At 64.9% G+C, this 9,626-nt stretch overlaps 1 protein-coding gene across 1 annotated transcript; it reads left to right on the top strand.

The window, feature by feature from the left end:
* The first annotated feature begins 902 nt into the window (after window positions 1–902).
* MAP3K6 (mitogen-activated protein kinase kinase kinase 6) lies at window positions 903–9,584 on the top strand. Its single transcript, XM_004679400.2, has 28 exons — window positions 903–1,041; window positions 1,132–1,155; window positions 1,411–1,601; window positions 1,702–1,870; window positions 2,105–2,211; window positions 2,536–2,706; window positions 2,800–2,912; window positions 3,254–3,413; window positions 3,619–3,781; window positions 3,860–3,967; window positions 4,079–4,128; window positions 4,197–4,292; window positions 4,381–4,468; window positions 4,544–4,677; window positions 5,001–5,128; window positions 5,344–5,480; window positions 5,801–5,906; window positions 6,325–6,482; window positions 6,580–6,772; window positions 6,864–7,002; window positions 7,251–7,410; window positions 7,543–7,719; window positions 7,971–8,076; window positions 8,268–8,436; window positions 8,520–8,632; window positions 8,722–8,795; window positions 9,065–9,141; window positions 9,336–9,584. Exons 1-28 carry the CDS (start codon window positions 982–984, stop codon window positions 9,424–9,426), a joined length of 3,462 nt encoding a protein of 1,153 aa, XP_004679457.1. The 5' UTR covers window positions 903–981; the 3' UTR covers window positions 9,427–9,584.
* The last annotated feature ends 42 nt before the right edge of the window (window positions 9,585–9,626 follow it).

Here is a 9,626-nt window from a genome sequence, read left to right as displayed (position 1 = left end):
GGTGAGCGGCGGGCGGGGGCGCGGGGGCGCGGCTCGGCGCGGGGAGCCCCCGGCTGTGAGCTGAAGCGGAGCCGTGATAAAAGTGGAGTTTAGGGGTCGTGGCGCAGGCCGGGCTCAGACTGGCACCGAGCGGGTCAAGGTCCCGCCCGGGGCTCGGTTGGGGCTCGCTCGGGCCGGCACTGCGCTCGGGAGGTCGGGGGCGCCCGGGCTGTGGTTGGGGCGAGGCTGGCAGATCTCGGGCGGGGCCGAGAACTCACTCTGGGCGACCTCACGCGGATCCTCGGAGGGCGCACCGGGCCTGGAGTGCCTGGAGCACGGGGGGGTCCTCGCTTACGGCCTCCGAGACCCGCTGATGAGGCTGAAGGAGAAGCAGTGGCTTTGGATTGGGGCGAGGGAATTTAAGTTTTGAGGCCCCAGTAGTTCTGAGGGGCCAAGCTCCCCTTGGCCCTCCCAGACACCAGCCCCCGACAGCGATTCATTCCTCGGAGAGTCCAGGAACCACGCTTGCCCGCTAGTCCGGAAAATAGCAGCCTGAAAGGCCGCCTGGAGGACAGGGCGCGCGCACCAGGCACAGGGATGCAGTCAGACAGTGGAAACTTGACACACACATGCAGCGTGGTGTACTGGGGAGCGCGGGAGTGGGGCTCCTGCCCCTCAAGGCCTGGGCAGAATGGCTCTGGGCCTGCGCACAGCCTCCCCTTTTCCTTACCCAGTGAACAGTGGGATGAGGGTCCCGGCCTGTGGCTCCTCCTGCAGCGCCAAGCCGGAGGGACCCGAAAAGGAGGAAACCGGGGTCCAGAGCACAATTGGGCCCTGTGGAGTCCCCCAGGGAGAGCAGGTTGGGCCCCGCCCTCTCGCCGGCGCTGGGATTCAGGGCTCAGTGCCACCTGTGTGCCCGCAGACGTGGTGGTGCTGGAAGTGAGCAGCTCCCTCGCCCAGCCCTCCCTGTTCTACCACTTGGGCGTGCGTGAGAGCTTCAGCATGACCAACAACGTGCTCCTCTGCTCCCAGGCTGAGCTGCCTGACCTGCAGGCCCTGCGGGTAGGTGGCCAGGGACTGGTGGGCGCACAGGGCTGGAGTGGGCTGAAGGGGGCTGGCGGGCTGGAGTTTCTGATGGTCTGTCCCCTGCAGGAGGATGTTTTCCAGAAGAACTCGGTGAGTTGAATCTATCCCTCCCTCCAGTGTGCCCTTCACCGTCCACTGTGACCTCTGACCATCACTCCCATTCCTGGCTTCCCCGGTCACCTCTGACCTCCCCAAAGCCCCTGACATCCTGTGGCCCTCTGTTCCCTGTTGCCTCCCTTCATGCTTCTTTCTATTCCAGTCCCCACTGATGCTGACCTCTGACCCTCGCACCATCCCCTTCTAACCCATTGTTGACCTCTACTGACTCCTGCCCCCTCCCACCAGGACTGCGCTGGCAGCTACACGCTGATCCCCTATGTGGTGACCGCCACCGGTCGGGTGCTGTGTGGTGATGCAGGCCTCCTGAGAGGCCTGGCGGATGGGCTAGTGCAGGCCGGGGTGGGCACCGAGGCCCTGCTCACGCCCCTGGTGGGCCGGCTTGCACGCCTGCTGGAGGCCACACCCACAGATTCTTGGTAATAGGGGACCCCCGCAGAGAGGCTGGTGGGGCGCAGAGGGCTGTGGCTGAGGGCTGGGCCCCACCACTCACTCCCTCCCTTCTCCCGTGGGCCTCAGTGGCTACTTCCGGGAGACCATTCGGCAGAACATCCGGCAGGCGCGAGAGCGTTTCAGCGGGCAGCAGCTGCGGAAGGAGCTGGCTCGTCTGCAGCGGAGGCTGGACAGCGTGGAGCTGCTGAGCCCGGACATCATCATGAACCTGCTGCTCTCCTACCGCGACGTGCAGGTGTGAGGCGTGCACCCCACCGCAGCTCTGAGCAACCCCCCTGCTCCGGACCTCGATGTCCTTGCTTGTGGCAGAGGATGGTGGTGTCACTGTCTCCTAGGATGGGGGGGAGGGGGGCCGGGGCACAGGGTTTCTCCGTGTAAGGGAGGGTGGTGCGGTGGGGTGTTGGGGTGGGAAGGGGGCCCAGGGTCTGGGGAGCAGAGGGGACCCAGGGCCCGCCGCTCCCTTGCGCAGGACTACTCGGCCATCATCGAGCTGGTGGAGACGCTGCAGGCGCTGCCTACCTGCGATGTGGCGGAGCAGCACAACGTCTGCTTCCACTACACCTTTGCCCTCAACCGGTGGGTGACCGCCCCCGGGGAGTGGGGCCCTGCTGTGCCAGGTCCTTGCTCTCCGCCGAGGCTGCCGTGCCGGGGGCTTGCTGGCCACACTGATGGCAGAGGGCCCCGCCGCTATTGCTGCCTCTGGGCCGGCCGCAGCTGTCAGGGTCAGCCACTGTGGCTGGGAAGCACAGCCGTGTGGGTTCGCTGGCTCTAGGACGTCAGGGCTGACTCATGTCCCTGCTATGTGGGGTTCATTGCCATCAGCTCTGGGAAGGGCCTCTACTGTTCCCAACAGCTGGCCAGGGCCCTGCGGCTCCCCGGCCCACACTCCCTCTGCCCTAGGAGGAACCGGCCTGGGGACCGGGAGAAGGCCCTGGCGGTGCTGCTGCCGCTGGTGCAGCTGGAGGGCCCGGTGGCGCCCGACCTCTACTGCATGTGTGGCCGGGTCTACAAGGACATGTTCTTCAGCTCTGGCTTCCAGGATGCCGGGCACCGGGAGCAGGCCTACCACTGGTGAGGGGCACGAGCGCCCTTGGGCAGTGGGCTGAGCTGGTGGGCAGCGAATGGGACGCCGGCCCAGCCCGGGTGCCCCTCACGCCACTCCAGGTACCGCAGAGCCTTTGACGCGGAGCCCAGCCTCCACTCGGGCATCAACGCCGCCGTGCTGCTCCTCGCCGCCGGCCAGCGCTTCGAGGACTCCGAGGAGCTCCGGCTCATAGGTGGGCCCCGCCTGGCACCCCGATCCCGGCGGGGGCTCCATAGCGGTAGCCGGGGAGCTGGGGGAGGCAGCGAGCGAGAGCGAGGCCAGACTAGAGCTGGGCCTGCAGCCTGGCCTATCCCTTTTGGACCCACTTGCTGGCCCCCACCGGGTCCCCACGCTCCTGGCCCAGCGCACGCCGCCGCGATGCCCACACACTTGCTCCCACAGCCTCGCTGTGCCCGAGCTGCTCCTGCCTGAGAGCTCGCCACAGCTGAGGCGTTGCCCCCATCTGTGTTCCTGCCCACACGGAGGTTCTGCCCTGCCGTGGCCACACTCACCGGGACCGCGGCCCCCTCGCAGGCATGAAGCTGGGCTGCCTGCTGGCCCGGAAAGGCTGCGTGGAGAAGATGCAGTACTACTGGGATGTCGGCTTCTACCTGGGGGCGCAGATCCTCGCCAATGACCCTGTCCAGGTGGCTCTGGCTGCCGAGCAGCTGTATAAGCTCAACGCCCCCATATGGTAGGTGGCACTCTGCAGTGTGGCCTGGCCAGGCCCGGCTGCGCCCACACCTGGCACACTGGCACGCTGGCACAGCCCTGGGCCACTGGCGTGACCCCTCCCAGCCCAGTGCCCATGGCCCCAGCGTCATGTGCTGGCCGCCCCCACACCACCCCTACTCGCGAGCTGGACCTGGGCTGAGTTGAGGACAAGGCTGTGCCTGCAGGTACTTGGTGTCAGTGATGGAAACCTTCCTGCTCTATCAGCACTTCAGGCCCACCCCCGAGCCCCCTGAGGGGCCCCCACGCCGTGCCTTCTTCTGGCTCCACTTCTTGCTACAGTCCTGCCAGCCGCTCAAGACGGCCTGTCCCCAAGGGGACCAGTGCCTGGTGAGCCGCATGGCGGTGGGGCACCTGGAAGGTGGCAGGCAGGCCTGTTCTGACCCTTCCTCTCCATGTCCTCTGCAGGTGCTGGTGCTGGAGATGAACAAGGTGCTGCTGCCTGCCAGGCTTGAGGTTCAGGGTCCAGATCTGGTCAGAGCAGTGACTCTGAGCCTGATGGAGCCTGAGGCCCAGGTGAGGGGCTGCTGAGTCCAGCTCACAGCTGTGCGCTCTGTCAGGTCTTTCTAGAGCCCAGAACTCTTCCCCCGGCCCCCCAGCCCCCTCAGACCCTCTTTCTTCCCCCAGGATGTTCCCTCCAGCTGGACCTTACCAATTTCCTCCATCTGTGGAGTCAGGTGAGAAGGTGCCCCGGGGGCGGGGCCCTGCTTGTCTGACGTCATTTAGGTTTTTCCCGCCTCCCCAGTGCCTCCAAGCTGGACGGGCGCTGCTGCTTCCTCTACGCGCTGCCCCCAGCTCAGGACGTCCAGCTGTGCTTCCCCAGCGTGGGTCACTGCCAGTGGTGAGCGCACCCTCCCGCTTGGGGTCCCCCGAGGCTCGCTCCTGGCTTGGGAGGGAGTCTCCAGCCAGGTGCCTGCCCCACCCCTCAGGTTCTGCGGGCTGATTCAGGCCTTGGTGACAAACCCGGATTCCACAGCGCCCGCTGAGGAGGCACAGGGCGTGCGGGAGGTGCTGGAGGTGAGGAGGTGGGGCGGGGCTGAGGAGGGGGAGGGGCAGGGGCGGCCATAACGCCCCTCTCCCCTGCCCCTGCAGTTTGACTACGAGTACACAGAGACGGGCGAAAGGCTGGTGCTGGGCAAGGGCACATACGGCGTGGTGTACGCGGGCCGGGATCGGCACACGCAGGTGCGCATTGCCATCAAGGAGATCCCGGAGCGCGACAGCAGGTGCCCGGCCGGGCGGGGCTGGGGAGCGGGGCCACGGGGAGCGTGGGTACCCCAGAGCCAGCTCAGGCCGAACCTGAGCTGGCAAGCTGGTGGACTTGGGGTGGGGGAGGGGATGTTTTCCAGCCCAGGGAGCCCAGACCTGACCGCTGAACCGCAGGGACCGGTTGGGCAGGAGGTGCCGGTGCAGCCCAGGGGCTTGTGGGCGGGTGATGGTCGCAGAGGGGCTGGGCCTGGGGCCGACCCTGGCGGCGTGGCCGGCTGCTGCGGCACTTGGTGGCCTCTTGGCACAAATCTGACCAAGTCCTCTCCCTGCCCGGCGCCAGGGTCTCTCAACCCCTGCACGAGGAGATCGCACTGCACAAACGCCTGCGTCACAAGAACATCGTGCGCTACCTGGGCTCGGCCAGCCAGGATGGCTACCTCAAGATCTTCATGGAGGAAGTGCCTGGAGGTGCCCGTCCTTGGTGGCAGGGGACTGGCCCAGGGAGGGGTGGCGCACCCTGGGGGCAAATGAAGCCTAGTGCTTGTGTGGGTGGTGTAGCCCAGATTTAGCTGAGACAGTGTGTTGCAGGAACACCCAGGCCGTGGGTGTGCCTGGGCCTTGGCGGGAGATCTGTGGCTGGCACAAGAGGGTGCCATTAATGAAGGCCAACCCCGTCTGCCCAGGTAGTCTGTCCTCCTTGCTGCGGTCAGTGTGGGGCCCCCTGCAGGACAACGAGAGCACCATCAGCTTCTACACCCGCCAGATTCTGCAGGGACTCAGCTACCTGCACGACAACCGCATCGTGCATCGGGACATCAAGGTAAGCCCCGCCTGCCTGCCCGCTGGGGCGAAGGGGAGGAGCCGCAGCCCATGGAGGCTGGCCGTGCAGGCTGCGTGGGCTGACCCTTCGCAAGGCCTGGAGATTCATCAGGAAAGCCCTGGAGTTCAGCCCTTAAGCCAAGCTAGATGCCAGCGCTAAAGGGGTATGATGGATGGCAGGGGAGGAGGCTGCCAGAGGCCCGGTCAGGCTGGGATTCCCGAGGCAGCTGGCACAATGGCCACCCTTCCATGAGCGAGGGGCTGTAGTCCTTGGAGAGGGTCCTGGCCTGAGGTCCCCTGAGCAGTGTCTGCTCTACTCAGGGGGACAACGTGCTGATCAACACCTTCAGTGGGCTGCTCAAGATTTCAGATTTTGGCACCTCCAAGCGACTGGCAGGCATCACCCCCTGCACTGAAACCTTCACAGGTAGTAGGACTTTGGAGGTGGTGAGTGGACCAGCTGACCTCTTGACACCTTCCTGGGGCTGGTGTCCATCCTGTGGAGACAGAGTGCTGGGGGGTGGAACTGAGGGCAGCTGACTGAGCCAGGGGAAGTGACAGACTCTAGAATAGGGGCGCATAGTTGATGAAGTTGAACTTAGTGCCTGAAATGGCGCACAGGGGTGTTGATGTGGGCCAGAGTGATGACAGCAGTATGGTGGGCGGCGACTCCAGGGGTGCGGGTGGTTGAGCACTCTCAGGGTGGATGTTCGATGATGGGCAAATGATAGGATCTTTTTGGGATGATGGACTTCAGGGCAGGTGCAGGTGGCCAGAGGAGGGTGCTCCGCCTCTCCCCCCCCACACACAGTGATAAAGCATGACGGTTACTGCTCCTGTCCTAGGGACCCTCCAGTACATGGCCCCAGAAATCATTGACCAGGGCCCGAGGGGATATGGGAAGGCAGCTGACATCTGGTCCTTGGGCTGCACTGTCATTGAGATGGCCACAGGCCGCCCACCCTTCCATGAGCTTGGGAATCCGCAGGCGGCCATGTTTCAGGTGAGACCCCTTGGGGGCCCGAGGAGCGTGAGGGGCACAGACGGGGCCCTAAGCACTAACCCTCACCCTTCTTTACCTTCCTCGGCCCCTGCCACAGGTGGGCATGTACAAGGTGCATCCTCCAATGCCCAGTTCTCTGTCGGCGGAGGCCCAAGCCTTCCTCCTCCGAACTTTTGAGCCTGACCCCCACCTGCGAGCCAGTGCTCAAGCCCTGTTGGGGGACCCCTTCCTGCAGCCTGGGAAGAGGAGCTGCAGCCCCAGCTCCCCTCGACATGCTCCCAGGCCCTCAGGTACTCCTTGGGAGGAGGGAGTGAGCACGCTGGGTGTGGCGCTGTGGAGGTGAGGACTGGGGCCGGACTGACAGTCCTGTCCCTCCCTCAGATGCCCCTTCAGCCAGCCCCTCGCCTTCAGCTGACCCAGCCACCCAGTCCCACACATTCCCAAGCCCTCAGGCACCCTCTCAGCACCCACCCAGTCCTCCGAAGCGCTGCCTCAGTTATGGGGGCACCAGCCAGCTCCGGTGAGAGCCCAGGGTCCTGGGGTGGGTTTGCCATTTTACTTCCTCCAGAAAAAGCCCTTCCCGAGGGCCTGGGCGCCTGAACCACTTGCGAGGAACGCACCAGGTAGGTGCCCACCGCCCAGATACCGCTTCGCGTCCCGTCTCACCCCTTTCATTGCTGTGAGATGGGCATAAAGTAAAAAAGCCGGATGCAAACCCTGGGCGGCGGTGCTGCCCACTCTCCAGCAGCTGCCTCCCAACTCACCCAGGGTCCCGGAGGAGCCCGGCGCTGAGGAGCCCACGTCTCCCGAGGAGACTTGCGAGCTGAGCCTGCTGCACCAAGAGAGCAAGCGCCGGGCGATGCTGGCCGCGGTGCTGGAGCAGGAGCTGCGCACGCTGGCGGAGAATCTGCGCCTGGAGCAGGAACAGGTGGGCGGCCCGCCCCAGCGCCCCCTGGCGGCCGAGCTCGAGCAGGACTCCTGCTAGTGGCGCCGGACCCCCTCTCCAGCACCCCTCTGGACTCCCGTGGGACACCCGCCCACGGCCCTCTCTTCTCCTCAGGCCCCCTGTTTGAGCCGGAATCATGTGGAACAGCTGCTGCGCTGCCTCGGGGCGCACATCCACACCCCCAACCGCCGGCAGCTGGCCCAGGAGCTGCGAGGGCTGCAAGGGCAACTGCAGACCCAGGGCCTTGGGCCTGAGCTCCTGCAGGCCCCGCTCTTCGCGTTCCCGAACGCGGTGAGGAAGCCTTCTCGCAGTCAGGCTGCCCAGTAAGGGCGCGCGCTCCCTGCTTCCTGCGCCTGGGGGCCTGGGGACGTGGCAGGACTCCAGTCCACGGCTGGAAGGAACATCTCCATCTCCGCAGCCCTAACTTCCCAGCTCCACCCTTGTGCCTGGAGCTGCCCAGCCAGCTTGCCTCTGGGACTTTCTAGGCCTCCCCTACTCTGGCCCCACCTCTATTAGAGGGTAGCGGCCGCCTTCCTTTTCAGGTGAAGCAAATCCTGCGTCGTCGCCAGATCCGCCCACACTGGATGTTTGTGCTGGACTCGCTGCTCAGCCGAGCGGTGCGCGCTGCCCTGGCGGTGCTGGGCCCAGGTAGGCGGCCAGAGCCCACCTGCCGGCAAGGGTGTAACTTTTGGGGGCAATAGAGGGTGTGGTCAGTGGGAGTAGACCTGCCGGGGCAGGAAGGGGCTCGAGGAGGGTGCGACCAGGCCCCGGAGGCCTGCGTCTGGGGGTCCCAGTGGGCCTTCTTGCCCTGCTTGAGTTCACCCCACGCGGATTGGCAGAGGAGAAGGAGGCAGTCCCACTGAGGTCGGAGGAGTCAAGTACAGAACAGGAGCCTCAGTCCATGCAAGAGGAGACCGCGGTCCAGCTGAGCACGCTCCTTGGGGAAACAGAGCAGGGCCCCCCACCGCTGATGGTGCAGCTGGGCCTCTTACGAGCAGAGACCGATAGGTAAAGCCGCTGCGACTTGCCCTTGGCTCCCCATGAGCTTCACTCCTACTCCCAACCCCTCCATTCTGTTTATACCCCAACAGGCTTCGGGGTGTCCTGGCAGAGAAGGAACGGGAGTGCCAGGCCCTGGTGCAGCAAGCTCTGCAGCGGGTGGCCGGGGAGGCCAGGACCTGTGCCCTGGCTTCAGAGCCCCCAGGTGAGCCTGACGTGGCTGGAGATAGTAGCTGTGAGGCAGCTTCTGGCAGGAAGCACCCCTGGATTCACCACCTGACCTCTCCTTGACAGTTGCTCTCAAAGGGGACCAGGACCTGGTGCGGTGGCTACAGGAACTGAATGTGGATCCAGGCACCATCCAGACGGTGAGGGGAGCGTAATGGCCGTGTCTGACCCTCATCAGCCAGAGACCCCGTCTCCGCCTGTCTTTCAGCGTTTCTTACTTCCTCCCACTGAGCAGGGCATCTCAGTTCTGGGAAGAACACTTCGTGTGTCCCTCCCAGTGTACATGAGAGAAAACAGATCCAGAAAGGGGGAGACCTGCTCTGGAATGTTGACAGGACAGAGCTGGCACTTTATCTCTCTGGTTTTTTCCCCTCCCTGTTTCTGCCTATGGCTTTTTGCCCTCAACCAGCTGCTGAATCATAGTTTCACCCTCAATGTCCTACTGACCTGTGCCTCTCGAGACGACCTCATCTACACCCGCATCAGGTATGTCCAGGGACCAGCCAGCAGCCTCATGCCTGCCAGATGGTGCCCTCCAGCCAAGCCCGCGTAGGCACTTCTCTGGAAACTAGGAGACTGGTGCTTGACCAGTGCTCAAGGGGGGCATCAGGCACACCGTGGCTACCAGAGAGGGCCCAGCACCGCCTCCTGGGTAAGCTGTGCTGGCCTGCTCCCTCCAGGGGCGGGATGGTATGCCGCATCTGGAGAGCCATCTTGACACAGCGAGCAGCATCCACACCCGTGACCCCTGGCTCCCAAGAGGCTGCATGAAGGCAACGCAGACTGGCGGATGGAGGACCCACGAGCAGCTCTGACACACCTGCCCCAGGGCAGCTGGGGGAGGCGAGATGGGTGGGGGTAGGGTAGAGCCCAGGCCTGGCCCCAGAGGGGGAAACTGACCATTGAGCTGCCCCAGGCAGACTATTAAAGGGAACATGTTTGTACACTTGGGCCTTGTACTTCTTAGGTCT

This window comes from Condylura cristata, unplaced genomic scaffold, assembly GCF_000260355.1.
Source record: "Condylura cristata isolate star-nosed mole 26May11 unplaced genomic scaffold, ConCri1.0 scaffold00008, whole genome shotgun sequence".
Lineage (NCBI taxonomy): Eukaryota > Metazoa > Chordata > Mammalia > Eulipotyphla > Talpidae > Condylura > Condylura cristata.
The sequence above is the reverse complement of the archived record's forward strand: the minus strand, read 5'-3'. Positions and strand labels throughout refer to the sequence as shown.

Bases quoted from the DNA above. Each gene is read 5' to 3' on its own strand.
- MAP3K6 (XM_004679400.2), top strand. From the start codon at position 982: ATGACCAACAACGTGCTCCTCTGCTCCCAGGCTGAGCTGCCTGACCTG. The intron at 2,212-2,535 runs GTGGGTGACCGC...CCTCTGCCCTAG, and splicing joins TACACCTTTGCCCTCAACCG to GAGGAACCGGCCTGGGGACC. The intron at 5,907-6,324 runs GTAGTAGGACTT...CTCCTGTCCTAG, and splicing joins CTGCACTGAAACCTTCACAG to GGACCCTCCAGTACATGGCC.